The sequence below is a fragment of the Gekko japonicus genome, unplaced genomic scaffold (genome assembly GCF_001447785.1).
Source record: "Gekko japonicus isolate JY-2015 unplaced genomic scaffold, Gekko_japonicus_V1.1 scaffold565, whole genome shotgun sequence".
Lineage (NCBI taxonomy): Eukaryota > Metazoa > Chordata > Lepidosauria > Squamata > Gekkonidae > Gekko > Gekko japonicus.
Genome location: NW_015176468.1, coordinates 943,226 through 963,253, shown reverse-complemented (window position 1 = coordinate 963,253; position 20,028 = coordinate 943,226). Strand labels below are relative to the sequence as shown.

Here is a 20,028-nt window from a genome sequence, read left to right as displayed (position 1 = left end):
GGCGGCCATGAGCCTGGAAGCCATCCGCTACCGCAGGGGCTCCCTGCAAATCCTCAACCAGCTCTTGCTGCCCCAGCAGAGCCTCTACGAAGACGTTGGCAACGTTCGACAGGGCTGGGAAGCCATCCGGGCGATGAAGGTGCAGCGGTGGGGATGGGAAGCTGGCATAAAGCAAGCGAGCGTTGCTGCCGAGTTAGGTTTGGTGCCTGCAGAACATAAAGCTTCGTTCCATCTGCATGATGGCAGTAATTCAACAGATGACGCTTTCACAGCAGAGCTAGGAACAGATTTGCTAGGAACAGATTTGCCCTGCTCACAAGTTGCAAATAAATGATGTTATTAAAGGAGCTTGACGGGGGTGGTGGGGTGGGGGTGGGGGTAAAGGTTCCCTTGCTGGAAAGCCAGTCGAGTCCGACTTGCGGTGCTCATCTCCGTTTCCAAGCCGAAGAGCCAGCGCTGTCCGAAGACGTTTCCGTGGTCATGTGGCCGGCATGACTAAACACCGAGGCGCACGGAACGGTGTTACCTTCCCACCGAAGTGGTACCTATTTATCTACTTGCAGTTTCTTGCTTTCGAACTGCTAGGTTGGCAGGAGCTGGAACTAGAGACGGGAGCTCACTCCGTCATGCGGCAACTCGGGTCTTGAACTGCTGAACTACTGACCTTCCACAGCCTGCAGTTCAGCGTCTTAACCACTTGAGCCACCACAGCACCACACTCTGGGGAAAGGTGGCTTAATACAGGTTTGGACTTTAGCCTTGTTCAGGTGTTAAAGTGAGCACTTACACAACCCACATATATGTTGGTAAGAAAGAGCCAACATACTTTCACTTTGCAAATGAAACAAGGAGACCAGTAGATGAATAAATCACACATTTAGCTGCATCCACATTCAGTGTAATACAAGAATTATTCTGTTTACATATAAATAAAAACCCTGCTCACAAGTTACAGTGAAGATGCATACAATCTATGTCTAGCATACACTTGAATTTTCTTTGGGCTGAGTAATTCTCATATTACGTTAAACACACGTACAACTGAACGTGTGATTGTAGCCACACATTTATCCCGGAACTGGTCCCTGTTTATATTTGTAAAGTGAAAGCATATTGGCCCTTACAAACTGGTCTGTGCAGGTTGCATTGAGCATTCACTCTAACATGTGAACAGGGCTCTTAAGTATACACCATACAGAGACAGTGTCTTCACTGGAACAGGGCTTTTGAGTAAGGTCAAGAGATATGGCCAAGATTTGAAGTGAAGGCAAACAATCTCTGGCGGAAGGGGATAGGAGGTTCATTGAGTAGCGCTTGATCTGTCTGGAAAAGACAGGATAACTGGATTTTTTTTGTTCATTGTGGCCAAAATGGGGGTTTATAACTCCATGATCGCACAAACTGGCCCATCTGTGTAACAAATGTATTTCGTCTGATTAGATGACTATGGGGATATGTGAAGCTGTGTATTGTGTTTTTATTCCACCCTGCCTCTAAGGATCTTGGATTGGCATATGTGGTTTTCCTCTCCCCTACTCTGCCCCCACAGCAACCCTGCAAGGTGGGATAGGCAGAGAGAAAGTGATTGGCCGAAGTATCGCCAATGAAATCCATTGGCTGAGTGGAAATTGCAGTCTGGGTCTCCCTAGTTCTAGTTCTCCCCAGTTCTATTTTACCAGTCTCTAAGGCAGTCTATTCACAGCAACCTTTTCTGTACGTGTTCAAAACTAGCATGTCAGAGATTGGCTCTTACAGTACTTATGATTAAGAACATAAGAGACGCCAATGTTGGATCAGGCCAAAGGCCCATCCAGCCCAACACTCTGTATCACACAGTGGCCAGAAATACCAGATGCCATCAGGAGGTCCACCAGTGGGGCCAGGACAGTAGAAGCCCTCCCACTGTTGACCCCCCCCCCAAGCACCAAGAAGACAGAGCATCACTTGCCCCAGAGCCCCTATCTATACCTTGTGGCTAATAGCCACTGATGGACCTCTGCTCCATATGCTTATCTAATTCCCTTTTGAAGCCGTCCATGCTTGTAGCCGCCACCACTTCCTGTGGCAGTGAATTCCGCACCAGCAGCCAGTCCAGCAAGAACTGTCCCCGTTTGACACTGTTGGTTGTTAAGGTCAGTCGAGTGCTCCTCATCCTCTACTCCTACACACGGTTATAAAGTTACAGCTCCTACATAGAGGCCATTGAGAAGCATCTCCCTATATCATGCCCCATCCCGGAGGTGTCACATTTAAAAGCTTCATACTCTTCTGTATCGGTTAAAATGTGCAACAGTTCCGCGCCATCACTGAATGTCCCAGCATCATAAATGCTGTGTATATTCAGGCTAAGGGGCGGGGACAAGAAGCTGTTCAGCAGCACGTACGGACCTCTGCTGGGAGATGGTGATCCGTGGCCTGATCAGTAACGTTTAAATTCACCTCCTCCTGCAAGAGGAATGGAAAGTAAGGAAGAAACAGGAATACAGGCTCTCGTTCAAAGTTTGAGTCCAGTGGCACCTTTAAGACCAACAAAGTTTTATTCAAGACGTAAGCTGTTGTGTGCGCACACACTTCTTCGGGTACAGTGAAATGGAAATTACCAGTTCTTACATATAGGTAGAAGGTGAACAGTAAATGAGCATACAGAAGCGTGCATGTACATGAAAGCTTCTTCCCAGATTTAGACTTTGTTGGTCTTAAAGGTGCCACTGGACTCAGACTTTGTTCTTCTGCTTCAGACCAACAGGGGCTACCCACCTGAAGGATCTTGTTCAATATGTGTTGTGAGCAACAGATTTGGATATGGATAAGATGTCAGTTTGGTGTAGTGGTTAAGTGCGCGGACTCTAATCTGGGAGAACCGGGTTTGATTCCCACACTCCTCCAGTTGCACCTGGCTGGATGACCTTGGGCAAGCCGTTCTGATAAGAGCTGTCCTTGAAAAAGAGCAGTTTCTGTCAAGAGCTCTCTCAGCCCCACCCACCTCACAGGGTGTCTGTTGTGGGGAGGGGAAGGGAAAGGAGTTTGTAAGCCACTCTGAGACTCCTTCGGGTAGTGAAGGGTGGGGTATAAATCCAATCTCTTCTTCTTCTTCTTTTACCTCACAAGGTGTCTGTTGTGGGGAGGGGAAGGGAAAGGAGTTTGTGAGCCACTCTGAGACACCTTTGGGTAGTGAAGGGCGGGTTATAAATCCAATCTCTTCTTTTCTTCTTCTTTTATCCTTACATTAGCTTATAGTCACGGAAATGCTTTTCCCAAGGTCGGTTGTTTTTTCAACATCCTTGCCTAATCTCATATTATACTCATGCCAAAAAAGCTGTGAATCCAGACCTCAGCCCTAGCACCTCTCAAGGGAAATGTAGCCTTTGAGTACAACAGAGAGTAGGCCAATCCACAGACCTCTGGGAAGAGAGCCAGTTTGGTTTAGGGGTTAAGGAGCGTGGACACTAATCTGGGAGAACCCGGTTTGGTTCCTCACTCTTCCACATGCAGCTGCTGATGTGACCTTGGGTCAGTTACAAGTTCTTTCAGAGCCGTTCTCTCACCAGCGGTTCTCGATAGAGCTCTCTCATCCCCACATACCTCACAGGGTGTGGAGAGGGGAAGGGAAAGGCGTTTGTAAGCTGCTCTGAGACACCTTCGGGTACTTAAGGGCGGGGTATAAATCCAATCTCCTCTTCTTCTTCTTTTACCTCACAGGGTGTCTGTGGTGGGGAGGGGAAGGGAAAGGAGTTTGCAAGCCGCTCTGGCCCCACTGGTGGACCTCCTGATGGCACCTGGTATTTCTGGCCACTGTGTGACACAGAGTGTTGGACTGGATGGGCCTTTGGCCTGATCCAACATTGGCGTCTCTTATGTTCTTATGTTCTGAGACTCCGTTGGGTAGTGAAGGGCGGGGTATAAGTCCAATCTCTTCTTCTTTTACCTCACAGGGTGTTTGTTGTGGGGAGGGGAAGGGAAAGGAGTTTGTAAGTCGCTCTGAGACTCCTTTGGGTAGTGAAGGGCGGGGTATAAATCCAATCTCTTCTTCCCTTTGGGTATAGAATAACCTGTTCTTATATGATTGTGTCCATTTTGCTTCCAGTCGTGCCAGACTGCATTCTTGGAAACATCTGGTCCTGGCCTACCACCCATACTTCCATTTCTTGCATGCAGGTCTTCTCAGTAGCAGGCCCACAGTTCCCGGTTGCTGCCATCGCCCATTGCACCTGCTTTCTTTTCCACTTGACTGTTGCTGTCAGTGTTGGATAAGCTCTGGTGTCTGGCACTTGCTGGTTTCCCTGTGGTGCTTGTACCCTAAATGTCCCCCCCTTAGGTGAGAGGTGCTCCGGCCATTGCCATTGTAGGTTGCCTGAGTCTGGCAGTGGAGCTGCACAGTCAAGGAAATGCAGAAGCGAGTGTCAGCAAGATGGAGAGCTTTGTGTTGGAGTCGCTGGACTACCTCGTGAGTGCCCGACCTACAGCCGTCAACATGGCCCGGGCAGCTCAGGAACTGGGCTGCTTTGTCCGCCAGGAGGCCAAAAGGGAAGGGGTTACTGCTGAGAGTCTGCAAGAAAGGTGTGGATCCCCTTTGCTGCTGCTTCTTCTATCCCTGGGCTTGTTGAGAGCCAGTTTGGTGTAGTGGTTAAGTGCGCGGACTCTAATCTGGGAGAGCTGGGTTTGATTCCTCACTCCTCCACTTGCTCCTGATGGATGACCTTGGGCAAGCCATAGTTCTGATAAGAGCTGTTCTTCAAAAAAGAGCAGTTTCTGCCAGAGCTCTCTCAGCCCCGCCTACCTCACAGGGTGTCTTCTCCGCTCTTTAACAAGGCCTCTTCTCTCCTTTCCATGGATAATTTCCATGGCCTTGCTTCTTTCGGATCGGATTTTACTTGAGACTTAAGTTGGTCAGCAAATAACGCCAAGTCATTCAGGGAGGATGGATTGCGGGCTTGAATCAAAGCTGCAATATCTGGGCTGAGTACCTGAAAAAACTGCTCCCTTAATTACAAATTACATAATTGGGTGTAAGTATTAACTTGAGCTGCCTCAGTCCAAGCATAGAGAAGTCTCTGTAACCGTGCCATAAAAGCAGCATAAGTCTCTTTAGGCTCCAAACAGGCTTTTCGAAACTGATGCCTCAGCTGCTCTTCAGACAGACCCAAACGCTGTTGAGCTAGCCTCTTAAATTCATGATACTCCTTGGGCAAGCCATAGCCATAGGAAAAGAGCAGTTTCTGTCAAGAGTTCTCTCAGCCCCACCCACCTCACAGGGTGTCTGTTGTGGGTAGGCTGCTGATGTGACCTTGGGTCAGTTACAAGTTCTTTCAGAGCCGTTCTCTCACGAGCGGTTCTCGAAAGAGCTCTCTCAGCCCCACATACCTCACAGGGTGTCTGTTGTGGGGAGGGGAAGGGAAAGGAGTTTGTAAGCCACTCTGAGACTCCTTTGGGTAGTGAAGGGTGGGATATAAATCCAATCTCTTCTTCTTCTTCTTCATCATATGACATTCAGAAAAAAGCCAGATTGGTGTAGTGGTTAAGTGCGCAGACTCTAACCTGGGAGAACTGGGTTTGATTCCCCACTCCTCCACTTGCACCTGCTGGATGACCTTGGGCAAGCCATAGTTCTGATAAGAGCTGTTCCTGAAAAAGAGCAGTTTCTGTCAGAGTTCTCTCAGCCCCACCCACCTCACAGGGTGTCTGTTGTGGGTAGGGGAAGGGAAAGGAGTTTGTAAGCCACTCTGAGACTCCTTTGGGTAGTGAAGGGCGGGGTATAAATCCAATCTCTTCTTCTTCTTCTTTTACCTCACAGGGTGTCTGTTGTGGGGAGGGGAAGGGAAAGGAGATTGTAAGCCGCTCTGAGACTCCTTTGGGTAGTGAAGGGCGGGGTATAAATCCAATCTCTTCTTCTTCTTTTACTTCACAGGGTGTCTGTTGTGGGGAGGGGGAGGGAGAGGAGTTTGTAAGCCGCTCTGAGACTCCAAGTGAAGGGCGGGGTATAAATCCAATCTCCTCCTCCTCTTCTTCTTCTTCTAGGTTAGACTGAGATGTGACTGGCCCAAGGTCACCCAAAGAGTCTGACCCTCCATCCGTTACATCGCACTCGGTCCACTCACCCCCGTTTGTTAAAAATGATACCTCTCTGCAAACCTAAGGCTTTCTCGAGGTTTGCAGAACTCTAAAACGTATCAGTGGCTGGCCCCGTTGTGCAGCTTTTTAGGACTAGAGATATCCCAAATACCTCTCCGTCTCATTTGTAGTGTGATCAGCTGGGCAGAAGCCATGTTGGATAAAGACCTGAAAGACAACAGAAGCATCGGGGAACATGGGGCACGCCACCTCCTGCAGCGAGTAGGACAGGACAAGGTGGTGGTCCTGACTCACTGCAACACAGGCTCACTGGCCACTGCTGGCTATGGCACTGCACTTGGTAAGTGGCCTCCAGGCATATGAAAGGCATTTCCCGAATTCAGGTGCAAAAACAGCAGAGTACCACTACACTGCTTAGACGTTTGGCTCCTATTCCCAACCCTCTTCTGCTTAGTCCCCAGTTAATTCCCTATCTTCCCCTTTGAGCCAAAGAGAATTCTTTGGAGATATAGCTAGGAATTCTAGCTGCATTGCTGAAACCGGGGGTCATTTCCTGCGGGAGCGCACAGGAGCGGAGCTCCGGCAGTAAGGAGCCCAGGCAATAAGCCTCATCGCCTGCTCCCAGCAGCCCTCAGTCGGGCCACAAGAAGCAAGAAGCAGCCAGGTAAGTTGCAGAGCCCCCCCCCCCGCCCGCCTTCAGGTACAAGCTCTCCCTCATCTGTGAGGGCAGATCTGCACGTCCCTGCTCCCCCCCCAATAGCTAGCAATCCAAAACAGTCCAGTGGAGCCTGAGCGGTGGCTGTTGCCTTCTGACACACTTCCGGTGATGTCAGGGGGTGTGGCATATGCAAATAAGTTATGCTAATGAGCTCCTGCGCCTCTTTTTCTACGAAATGACCCCTGGCTGAAACCACGCAATTGTCATCCCTTCTAAAGTAACAGCTTCCAGCTTTCCTCTTCCTGTGTCCAGTATGATCCATTCTTCCTTCAGTATTTATGGTCTTTCCTTTGCAGGCATCATTCACTCCCTGCATGCCATGGGCCATCTGGAGCATGTCTATTGCACAGAGACGCGGCCATATAACCAGGGAGCCCGCCTGACTGCCTACGAGTTGGTGTATGAGCAGGTCCCTGCCACGCTCATTGCTGACAGCATGGCATCTGTGACTATGAAGGAGAAAAAGGTGTCGGGTGAGTACTTTGGAGCTCTTCTTTCTTGCTTGGCTGCTCAGCGGTCTCCCTACTGTTTCTTGTGCCAGCGATTTACGGTGGCAGCTTGCTTTAGTAATCAACCTCGTATACAAGCGTGTAGCCATTGGGCTGGTCTCCGGAGAGAGTTGGCGGCAGTAGCATAAGGGCAGCATTTGGGAAGGGATGGCTGCTGTGGGTGACCCAAAGCCTGGGAGAGAGGGTCTCCGTGCGCACTTTATTCACCTAGATTTATTCTCTTTGCCTTGGTCACTGACCATCCCTGCTGCTTCGGGAAAGGACGTGTGGGCCCTGGGTGAGCTGTAAGACAGTGTTCAGCCAGAGTAGAATTACACTTAGCCTTCTTTACAGTGCTTTCAAGCTCCTCACATACATTAGCTCAGTAATCTCTGTACTGTACCTATAAGGCCAGTAAGGAGCCTGTTCGCAGGATACGCGGGGTATAAATATAATAAATAAATAAATATATTGCAGTGGGGGGCAGAAGTGAGATCTGATTCAGGGGGTCTCCTGGTCCACAGCTCATCTTCTTTAGCCTCGACAGCTTGCCAGCTCCCAGCATCTCTTCTGCCTTGAGAAGAGAAGAAGAAGAAGAAGAGACTGGATTTATACCCCGCCCTTCACTACCCAAAGGTGTCTGACAGTGGCTTACAAACTCCTTTCCCTCCCCCTCCCCACAACAGACACCCTGTGAGGTAGGGGGGGCTGAGAGAACTCTGACAGAAAATGCTCTTTTTCAAGAACAGCTCTTATCAGAACTGTGGCTTGTCCAACATCATCCAGCCAGGTGCAAGTGGAGGAGTGGGGAATCAACCCCGGTTCTCCCAGATTAGAGTCCGCGCACTTAACCACTGCACCAAATTGGCTCTCTTGAGCAGAAATCTGTTTTCTTTTTTGGGGGGAAATAGCGTGTATGTGCAAACAAACAAAAATCACATTGCTGTTTTATGCGCACTGTTCACCACAAGCTGTGGTGATTCCATATTTGACATATTTCATGTAGGGCGCAGTGGCTCACAGTGCTCTCTGTGGCCCCACTTTCAGAGGTAAGGCAGCTGGTGACTAGCAATGGCATTTTCTGTAGTGGCCCCTTGTCTTTGGATCCCCCCCCCCGGGGGGGCTCACCTGGCTCCTACTTTATTTTCTTATACAAGCCTGGCTAAAACACATCCCTTTTTTACCCAGGTCTTTAATTAGGGCTTTTTTCTGATAAGCTTTTTAATGGTCTGCTTCAGATTTATGGATAGTTTTTATGTGTCTTGTTGTGTACAATGGCTTGTGTTTTAATATTGTGTTTTAAAATTGTAAGCTGCCTTGAGCAGGAGTCTGAAGAGGCATATAGAAATATTCTAAAAAAATAAAGTGGTCTACCTGTTCTTTTCCATTTTCTATTAACAGCAGCCTTGTTAAGCTTGGCAAAGAGAGTGAGAGAGAGTGCTGAAAGCTTCGGTGACCGGAAAAAAGCTCACAGGAAAAAACCCCACGGTCATAAATGCTCACAGGAAAAAAGCCTACGTGGAAAAATGCCCACATGGAAATAAGCCCACACGGAACCATGTAAAGCGCCATCGATATTTATAATTGTGGATAACCATTCATCTCCATTTATGAGAATGAACAGGTATTACCTGTATTCACATGCATATATAATCCTATATATAGAATTGTCTTACACGTTGGCCATTTCCAGCTCTCCCATTGGCTGTGCTATGCACTCCATCAGCAATTGGCTATTCAACCGCCACTCAAGAGTTCTCACGTGCCATTGGCTGGGTGCTGGGTCCGCTCCTGTGGGACTAACTTATCCTAAGTGGCTGTTGCTAGGCAACCAAACTTGGTTATGTCAGTAAAAAGACGAAGGAAACCCTGTCCAGGCCTTTGTGAGGAACTCATTGGGGCCAGGCCTGACTAGGGTTGCCAGCTCCAGGTTGGGAAATTCCTGGATATTTTGTGATGGAGTCTACAGAAGCCAGAGTTTGGGGAGGGGAGGGGAGAGGCCTCAGCTGAATAGAATGCCGTAGAGCCCACCCTCCAAAGCAGTTATTTTATCCAGGGGGGGGATACCTGGTGATCTTCAGGCTCCACCTGTAGGTTGGCTACCCTAGGCTTGGCAGTTAGTGCTTCAGAGCAGGGTTTGGGAGACCCAGGTTCTTGATGTAGAAGTTGAGAAGGTGATTTCGGACTAGTCACAGACTTTCAGCCTAACCTACCTCACAAGGTTGTTGTGCAGGTCAAAAGGTGGAGAGGAGAATGATGTAATCTGCTTTGGTCTCCACTGTGGAGAAATACGGTACTTTTCCTCCTGAGAAATCATTGCTGCCAATCTCCAGGTGAGGGCTGGAGATCACTCAGAATTAAAACTGCTCTCCAGATGGTAGAGATCAGGGGCAGATAACGGTAGGCTGATAATTGGCTGGGAAGGAGATAGGGTTGCCAACTCCAGGTTGGAAAATTCCTGGAGATATGAGGGGTGGAGCCTGGAGAGGGTGGGATTTGAGGAGGAGTGAGAACTCAGACAGGTACAATGCCATAGACTCCGCCCTCCATACCAGCTATTTCCTCCTGGGAAACCATTGTTGCCATTTCCCAGGTGAGGGCTGAAGACCACTCAGAATTAAAACTAAAGAAGTACAAAAAAGATACCTGGCTGCTTTGAAGACCTTTTTGCAGGCATACTGTTTTCTAGTTTTCCCACAACAGGGGAAACAGAATTTGAAAAACCATGCTTTACTAAATTAAAATCTTCCTAGCATCTAATTTTTGTCCCTCAGTGAGAGGAAAATGTGTGGAGAACTTACCTACGTAAAAAGTCTTGCTTTCTTCAGGGCCTGGATAATAAAAGGCCTGGGCCATACTCAGCTACTCCTTTTATATCTCTGGTCCCATTGTGAGACTAAAAGATCAGCCCCTCCCAACTGCAGGGACTGGTGTGATCCAGCAGGGTTCTTCTTATGTTAATTACATTACCCAGTCTCCTCAGCTGCTGCCACTGCCACTGCCGCCTCCTCTTTCTCTTTCCTAAATAGTAGAATTATTTAAGGCCTCATAGATCTACGAAGATAACAAAACCATAAGACAACATTAAATAGCAAATAACAACAGAAGTGGCAACCATGTCCTGTAGTGCTCTTAATTTCTTATTCCACAGCAGTCATCCCAGTGTGTGGCAATACTCTCTCTAAGGTTTGGAGTCCTGTGAGCAAAAATTCTACATTGTGAGCTACTGGCATTACAGTTGTGAGCGAGCAATTTGGCTGCTGCATAAATCAGTTTGCTCTGGAGCCGTCCTTCCTGAGCTAAGACAAAAATCTGTGAGCTGGAGGCTAAAAACCTGTGAGCTAGCTAGCTCACACTAACTCAGCTTAGAAGGAACACCGGTGTGTGGTCTCTATATGATGGACTGCAGAGGAACCTCGCTTGCCACAAACTAACACTGGCTAATGCACAGGCAGGTTGCCTAATAACATAGCAAAATTATTATTTAACTATACTTGATAAAATCACAACACAAATTGTTGCATGTGAATATAGGTAATACCTGTTCATTCTCATAAATGGAGGTGAATGGTTATCCACAATTACAAATATCTATGGCGCTTTACATGGTATTTTTCCGTGAGGGCTTTTTTCCACGCAGGTTTTTTTCCTGTGAGCATTTATGACCGTGGGGTTTTTTCCATGGGCATTTTTCCTAGAACTGGAAGTTTCATGCTGATATTTGTTCTTGAACTGGGAAACTCTCCTAGCTGTGGGGGAGTACATACATATACACAGGGGTAATTTCCTGTAGAGCGCACAGGAGCGGAGCTCCGGAAGTAAAGAGCCCAGGGGGGAGAGTGGTAATGGACGAGAGGGAGGTTAAAAACTGTTTATGGGTGAGAAGTGTCCTAACGGGTTCAGACCATCAACGGGTTGAGACCATCCGCCAGGCTTTTATTTAGAAGCCGCCACTACCACCTTCACCAACTACCGTGAGAGACGGCCCAATATAAATGATCGGTGCCATCAGGGGTCATTTCGTAGAAAAAGAGCTAGGGGGACTCATTAGCATAACTCATTAGCCTATGCCACACCCCCTGACAGCACCTGAAGTGTGTCATAAGGCCACGCCCCCTGACATCACTGGGGTTCCCATTCCTAAGGTGGAGGCAGGGGATCTCCCGCGATTGCGAGGAAGAGGAGGCGGCCTGGGCGGGTCACGGCGGCGCAGGCGAGCCGCGTAACGGCGGGGCTGCTTCTGGCGGCGGCGGCGGCTTCCCCCACGCTCAGCCGCCCGCTTGCTGCACCGAGCGTGACGGGAAAGGCGAAGCCGGGAGGTGGCTGGGAAACCTGCTCGCTCATCCGCGCCCAACGCAGCGCGCCCCGCCTCCTCTCCACAGCCGGCGGCGACCTCCAGCGGGCACCAGCAGGGAGCTCCAGGCCCCGCCTTCCCGCACCTCACCCGGGGGGATGGCGTCCCCCCGCGTCCCCCCCCAAATGACCCCTGCCTGCACCTCTTTTTCTACGAAATGACCCCTGCATATACGTATGCAAAGAATGGGCTGGCTACCAAGGGAGGAGGCCAAGGGGCTTGAGAAGGAAACTCCTAGTCCGTTCATCCGCTCTTCAAGTGTTTTGGGCTGAGAAGGATCAGGTAGCCAGCTTACTATCCGCTTCTCTAAGTCTCTGGTTCCACTGCTAGGCTAACCAGACTGCAGAATTTCAAGGCTGAACCAGCGACAGTCGTGTCAGGATCCTCATGCAAGCTGCTCGTAGAGGCACGTGAAGGGAACTCACAAAGGCAAGGGAGAAGAAAAGGGTTTCCCTTCTCAGTTTTCCATTTGCCACAATATTGAGGGTCCTGGGTCCCTCTACCTATGTCTTCAAAAGCAAATCTGTCCAGGCTGGAGAATTGTTGGTGTGTGTTGGCAGTGAGGGCTCTTTTTGTAGCAGGAACTCCTTTGCATATTAGGCCACACCCCCCTAATGTAGCCAATCCTCCAAGAGCTTACAGAGCTCTTCTTACAGGGGCTACTGTAAGCTCTTGGAGGATTGGCTACATTAGGGGTGTGTGGCCTAATATGCAAATGAGTACCTGCTACAAAAAGAGCCCTTTGGCAAAATGTTGATTAGGTGAGCGGAAACTGCAAAAGGAGGAATAGAATGTCCCTCCCCTTCTTTCATTTGTTTCCTCAGCCCAAATCACCTCAGGTCTTCCCTTCCACACACACAAAAAGGCAGTTCTGCACATGCAATCTCTATCCTCATTCCTTATATCCTTGTTTCCTGCCCTGTCCCACAAATAGAGTCCAAAAAGTTCTCTCGAGCTTTGTAGGCGGCTAGTTTTCTAAACTTGTGGCTATCTGTGAGCACTGACCTGGCTTTAGTCACTTTGCAATGGGAGAACATTTACCGCTGTCATGATCTGGGCTGTGCCACCAGAGGCCTACTAGGCCCAGGGAGCCTGGCTAGCTGTAGGTGAGGCTGGGCCTACAACTCCCAGAAGCCCCTGAGAGGTTTTGGAGCCAAAATTGACCAATAGGGAAGAAGAGGGCTGGGGGACAAAAGGGCTGGTGCCAGAGGAGAAGCTGTTCTTTCTTCCAGAGGGCAGAGCCAGAAGGAAGGCTGCTGCAGGAAGAAACCCATCCTGAGGGCAGTGTGAGTAGTCTAGTGTCACTTGGAATAGTGAGCTAGGGACAGTATATATTTAGACGCGTCAGGGCATTTGGTTTCTTTTCTTTTCACCCACTTACTGTTATTATTCTGCATCTTGTTGTTTGACCTCCTATAAAATAAACCTTTTCCTTGTTGTACTCTGCCTGGTCCTCACGCCTGTTATTCAGCCAAAATGGAGGTCTGAAGGTCTTGGGAGGGTGCTCTGGGCCTTCTCAAGGGATCCTAAATCCAGAGTGGTGGTAGCGTCAGGTGACACCCCACCTGAGCCATGACAACCACATTCTGGGTTTTGGAGCCATGTACAGAAATCAGGATGGCTATGGTATGTTCTCCACAGTGGGGAAAGTCCAAGTTATTTACACTGTAGTAAGGCCCCCTGTTTAACACTGTTTGCCGCTTACTAGGCTTAATGGATAATCTGGCCCTGGCAACCACGAAGAACTGTAACTTAACTTTTTTTTTTTTTTACCCAGCTGTCTTTGTGGGAGCGGACAGAGTTGTTGCCAATGGAGACACTGCCAACAAAGTTGGAACCTATCAATTGGCTATTGCTGCAAAGCACCATGGGATTCCTTTCTACGTGGCAGCACCCCGAACCTCATGTGACCTGAGCTTGCAACATGGAGGACAAATTGCTATCGAGGAGCGGCCGAGCCAGGAGCTGACAGATATCAATGGAGTACGGGTTGCAGCACCAGGTACTAAAGCATTGAAAGGGTGCATGCAGAAAATGAGTTTAATAGAACATCATCAGCTTCAGTCCCATCCTCATTGATTTTAACAGGTGGACATGCCAGACTTTATAGGTCAGACATCTCCAGGTTTTGCAGTAAGGCTACGTGAGTCAAAGCAAGATGGCTTGAGAGTTCTCTGATGCATCAGAATCCAGGGTTCTTGAACAGAACGGGTTGGACCCTTCTGTTCTCCTAGGAAGATGTCCTGTCACTCAGGAAAAGTTATAGATGGCCCAAGTCTAGGGGCAGGAGTTGTCTTTCTACCTAGGACTCCTGATTGTAAGGGAAGTTTTTTCCTTCTTTCATTCTATGGTGCTTCCAAACTCCTTTCACTTATTTATTTTTTTAGACCATGCGTTCTTTAGAGTCGAAGCACATGCCCTCTGTGGCTCTTTTGAGATATCTCTCTCCCATTTGTAGAACTGGGTCCCCAAACCTTAGTTTTACTTACAGTCAGGGGTCATTTCCTGCAGGAGCGCACAGGAGCGGAGCTCCGACAGTAAAGAGCCCAGGGGGCGGGCACATGCAACAAGCCCCACCCCCTGTTCCCAGCAGCCCTCAGCCAGAGCAAGAAGCAACCAGGTAAGTTGCAGAGTACCCCCCCCAGTCCAAAACAGTCCAGTGGCCCCTTGAAGACCAAGCTTTATTCAGGTACAAGCTCTCCCTCCTCTGGGAGGACAGATGTGCACTCCCCCCCCAATAGCTAGCAATCCAAAACAGTCCAGTGGAGCCTGAGCGGTGGGTGTTGCCTTCTGACACACTTCCGGTGATCTCAGGGGTGTGTGGCATATGCAAATAAGTTACGCTAATGAGTTATGCTAATGAGCTCCTGCACCTCTTTTTCTACGAAATGACCCCTGGTTACAGTAAAGGGGGAGTTAGTCTAGCTGGGCCAGAGAATAGCTAAGTGGATTTGTCTGTAGCTTGATTGTTGCTTTCCTCCCAGGTATTGGTGTCTGGAATCCAGCCTTTGATGTCACCCCTCACGATCTGATTACTGGTGGCATTGTCACTGAATTGGGTGTTTTCGCTGCTGCTGAACTTCAGGCAGCATTGACACGGGCGGAGAGCCAAGTATGAAGGTGATGAGCTCAGCTGTTTCTGGACTGGCTAGACAAGAGTGTGCATCAGGCGGACTTTCAGCCCTAACCTCTAGAGGAGCCAGCATTCAAGGTTAATAGGATGTGCTGTTCACCCTGCCCTCTGCCTTTGTACTGTGCATTGTTAATGAATACTGAAAAGTACTGGGTTCACCGCATGGAGGACTCGGACAACGACATGCGTTTGCACACGTTTATTGTACTTCACTGGACTAACGGCCCTGCAAGGCCAACTATATACACACCCACCCAGCACACACCCAGTCCCGTTGGCGGGTTTGAATTTCCCGCCAAAGTGGCTATTGGTGAATGCTGGGGGAACTAGGATCCTGGGTTTCTATTGTCTAGAGGAGCCAAGCTCCCTACTGTAGCCTTGGACCCCTGGTGGCGGCCCGCGTACATAACAAATACCCATTTCCTTTCCTCAGACCTGGAGTTAAATGGTTATTGGAGCTGACTGAACAAGGACAGCTGGTGTGTGAGTGAATGAGTGTGTGTGAGAGAGGAGGGCTATATAGGTAACATCCAGGTCAAAAAAGGACCCTTTATACTGCCTGCATCCGTCGAGAGCACTGATCTCCCAGTTCTGGGAACCTGTTTGGGAACAGCAACTAAGAAACTGAAATCTTTCTGCCTTCAGAAATTCACGAGTGGAGCTCTTCTATTGTATTGGAGTTAACAAAAGGTATTGTCGTTTTCCAGATAATTTCTTATCTTCTCCTTTTTGGGGAGCTGATGAAGCATCGTTGCAAAGATTAAGGAGGTCCCCAGTTCAAATGTTGCCTCTGCCCCGAACTCCCCTAGTGGACCCTCTCACGCCCATCAGGGCCACAGGAAGTCATGGGCTCTTTTTGTAGCAGGAGCTCCTTTGCATATTAGGCCACACACCCCTAATGTAGCCAATCCTCCAAGAGCTTACAGTAGCCCCTGTAAGAAGAGCTCTGTAAGCTCTTGGAGGATTGGCTACATTAGGGGGTGTGTGGCCTAATATGCAAAGGAGTTCCTGCTACAAAAAGAGCCCTTAAATAAGCTCCTCTCTGCTTTAGTTTTGCCACAGTGCTTGAAGCTGCTTTCTAGTGAGTCAGGCCATTAGCCTATCAAGGTCAGTATTGTTAACTGGCAGTGGCTCTCTAGGATCAGAGGTGGAGGTCTTTCACATAATCTGCTACCTGATCTTTTTAATTGGAGGGGTTTGAATATGGGATCTTCTGCATGACAAGCAGATGCTTCACCTCTGAGCTGTGGCCCACTTCAGAACATTTATGAAGTCCTTTGACCACTGAAAGTGAAATTAATACATACTAAGTTTTTTATGCTACATTGTGCTAAAAAGAGTTACTTTGACCCATGCATGAATGCTTGATTTTCAGTATTTTTTCATGAGAAGCAGACCAAGGCCAGAAATGTGAGCTGAAAACCTTTCTCCTGTCGATTGCTTCCCTTTGAAGTGTGAATGAAAGAACTGCTTTGCTGGACCAGACCAAAGATGTATTTAATCCAGCACTTTGCCTTCAGTAGTAACCAGCCAGCCATCTGGGAGCTTCATAAACAAGATATGTTGACAGTAACACACCGGAAGACATATCTGGGTGGCTAAACAGAGTGAAATTGCCTTTGAATATCAGATCACACAAGTCTGAATTATTTGTCCCCCCCCCCTTATGATTGATCCTTTGGTTAAAGGAAATATTTATGTCATTTCCATAAATACTGCGAAGCCAAAACCTTTCCTTCCAGAATGGTCACGTACTGATGAAAGTGTATTGTATTGACGGCAGAGGCTTTAGATGACTTTGTTCAGTCCTTCCTTATGGATTACATTTTAACATGCTGTTCCTAACCACCTTCTGCCTAGTCTTGAACTTCAGTCTTATATCAGCGGGAGCTGGAATTCTCTGTAACCGTATCCTTTGCAGTTGACAGGAAACCTCATCTTCATACCTCAGTCTTGAATGTGATATACGGAAATTAGCCCTGTTCCTTTCTACGTTTAAGACGAAAAAGCTCTTTATAATTTTGCAATTTAACTGACGGCTCAGTTTCATGCCAAAGAGTTTGAAATGTTAAGAGCAGGGCTATTTTTGGGCAGGAACTCACAGGAACGGAGTTCCGGCTGGCTCCCAAGTTGGCCACGCCCAGCAGGAACTCATTAGCATAATAGGCCACACCCAACAGCAGAAACACATTAGGATTGGCTACATTAGGGGTGTGTGGCCTAACATGCAAAGGAGTTCCTGCTACAAAAAAAGCCCTGGTTTTGACCACAAACAAGGTCAACAGAATAAGAAGCAAAAGGTGGGTGTGGCTGGATGACCACACTTCTGGTATTTGTCTCAGCCAGCTGCCAAGATGTTCGGTGAAAATGTCTTCATGTTAGAATTGAAAAATAAAAAATTTTGAAACGAAATTCCAGTTTATTCAACACAACTGTTTCCTAATACAGTGCAAAATGAGCACTTGAAGATCACAGCTGTTTCTTTCACAGCTCGGAGGCGGGGGAGTCAGTAGGAAAGGTCCATGTGTGCTTGTGTACATCTTTACCTAAAGGTAAAGGTTCCCTTGCTCGAAAGCCAGTCGAGTCCGACTCTAGGGTTGCGGTGCTCATCTCCGTTTCAAAGCCGAAGAGCCAGCGCTGTCTGAAGACGTTTCCGTGGTCATGTGGCCGGCATGGCTGACCACCAAGGCACACGGAACGCTGTTACCTTCCCACCAAAGTGGTACCTATTTATCTACTTGCAATTTCTCGCTTTCGAACTGCTAGGTTGGCAGGAGCTGGAACTAGAGACGGGAGCTCACTCCGTCATGCGGCACACGGGTCTCGAACTGCTGAACTACCGACCTTCCACAGCCTGCAGTTCAGCGTCTTAACCACTTGAGCGACCGCAGCTCCTTACATCTTTACCTACTGTGTATCAAAACTGGAAAAATTCTTGTTACAGCAGGCCCGGGAAAACAGGTATATGAAATCCAGTGCAGCACAGGCATTAAAGATGATAATCCATAATATTTCATTCCCCTGGAGATCAGGGTCTGGCAAGTATTGTGGAGACACCTCCCCCCCACACCCCAATCTGAGTTCTAAAAGTGTGCCCCCCCCCGTCCCCCTCCCCAATGGCAGGGAGCAAGTTCAATTGCCTGCTAGATTACATCTATACAAACGCTAATGATGCTGGTAGGAAAACCAACCAAGGAATTTGGTGCTAGGCAGTTTCCAAGGGGCTCCTGGAGATTTCCCAGAATGCATTCCAGGAGGGCTCCCAGGATGCACCTGCGGCCTGGGTGGACTGGGTCAAGAGGGTAGAGGGAGTGATATAAAGGGGGTGGAAACAGGGTTGATAAAAGCCCTTGCTCTGAGGAAGATGGGTCTCTTAGTGCTGATTCTTTGAAGGCAACAGACTTCTGTGCAATGGTCAGTCACGGCGGCCATCTTTTGCTGACCATGCAGTCTCCCAGGGATTGGGACGCAGATAGGAACCTTGTATCTTTTAAAGCTCTTTAGTGCCTGTCCTATTTTAACATCAGTTAGAGTATGCCTAGAAAATGGAAAGAGGATTGTGTTTATGACCAATTTTCTTTTGAAATCCAATTGCTGATCTGGTGCTCTGTGTAGTGCTTGGTGTAGTGGTTAAGTGCGCGGACTCGAATCTGCGAGAACCAGGGTTGATTCCCCACTCCTTCACTTGCACCTGCTGGATGACCTTGGGCAAGCTGTAGTTCTGATAAGAGCTGTCCTTGAAAAAGAGCAGTTTCTGTCAGAGCTCTCTCAGCCCCGCCTACCTCAAAGGGTGTCTGTTGTGGGCAGGGGAAGGGAAAGGAGATTGTAAGCCGCTCTGAGACACCTTTGGGTAGTGAATGGCGGGGTATAAATCCAATCTCCTCCTTCTTCTTCTACCTCACAAGGTGTCTCTTGTGGGAAGGAAAAGGGAAAGGAGTTTGTAAACCGCTCTGAGACACCTTTGGGTAGTGTAGGGCGGGGTATAAATCCAATCTCTTCTTCTACCTCACAGGGTGTCTGTGGTGGGGAGGGGAAGGGAAAGGAGTTTGTAAGCCGCTCTGAGACTCCTTTGGGTAGTGAAGGGCGGGGTATAAATCCAATCTCCTCTTCTTCTTCTGAAGGATGCTTGTAAATATTTTCAATAAACCTTTTTTATTCATGAGGTTGGTTCTCAGTCTCTGTACTAAGATTCCCCCTCTATTTTGGACATGCTAGTGCAAGAGGGGCCCCTGGGTTGGGAGGAAAGTGGTCAGTGTGCACGTGGCTGTCTCCCCAGGGGAACCCGAAAGCAGTATCTGGTCCCCATGGTAACCGGTAACCGGTTGCTGGGTAGTGGGAGACACTTAGGCCAGGCCTCAGAACTAGGAGGGAAAACTGGGAGTCTTGTCCTTCCCAGTGGGAAATCCCTAAATCAAACAGGTGGTGGCAATGAACACCCTCGTGAAAGAAAGCGGTAAACCCCTCCAGGAGTTGGCAAGCCCCTAGGAGTGGGTGGGCAGAGTGGGTCAAAGCAGGCCTGTTCCATCTCAACCTTAGATCTGAGCATGGCTGGGGAAAGTTACAAAACCATGTGGCATTTTTTCTGCCTGCCCTGATCTCACAATCTCCATCCCACTTTTCCTGTGCCGTGCTGATCGTGCTTGCGGAGTAGGGCTCCCCGCTAACTTTGTGGCAAAACTCCAGGGCCTTTTTTCGTTTTGTTTTTTGGAAGTTGAATGACAAGCCCTTTCTGAGGAGCACCAGTGTTCCTTCCCGCGTTGCCGCCTCCGGGGCAGCCTGACCTTATCCTTTGGCTCCCTCCCGGGGCCAGGAGAGGCGAGGTGTGCGGTGGCTGGGTTGCCCACGAAGGGGTGGCATGTGGGCACATTGGTGCACAGGAGCACAGCCAGGCGTGCCAGTCCAGATAATGCGCCCGCTTGCCTCCTTGCCTGGCTGAGCTTAACTGCTGCTGGCAGGCCGGGCAGCAAGCAGGTCTCCGCCCAGCCTTGCTGCCTCCGCCGCTTCTTGTGGTGGTGCTGCTGGCTCTTGTCGCCCCCCCCCCCCCCGGTCCTCCCCGCCCGACAGGCAATCAGAGGGGAGGAGGACCCAAGGCTCAGGGAAGGAGGCCTATAAAAACCACTAGGGGGCCGGGCCCCCGTGGGCCCCGCAGTAGCTACAGGCGTGCTGCATCTCTCCAGTCTCTCTCAGGAGATGAGGTGAACTAGCTATTGACAAGAGCTGGGACTTTAACCAGGTCACCAGAAAGCGGCAGGGGATCCCAGCTTCT

General features: G+C 49.1%; 1 protein-coding gene across 1 annotated transcript; it reads left to right on the top strand.

Moving 5' to 3' along the window:
* Positions 1–7: 7 nt before the first annotated feature.
* MRI1 (methylthioribose-1-phosphate isomerase 1) lies at positions 8–14,933 on the top strand. Its single transcript, XM_015427119.1, has 6 exons — positions 8–139; positions 4,316–4,557; positions 6,240–6,409; positions 7,084–7,260; positions 13,407–13,631; positions 14,614–14,933. The coding sequence occupies exons 1-6, from the start codon at positions 8–10 to the stop codon at positions 14,745–14,747; spliced, it is 1,080 nt and encodes a 359-aa protein (XP_015282605.1). The 3' UTR covers positions 14,748–14,933.
* The last annotated feature ends 5,095 nt before the right edge of the window (positions 14,934–20,028 follow it).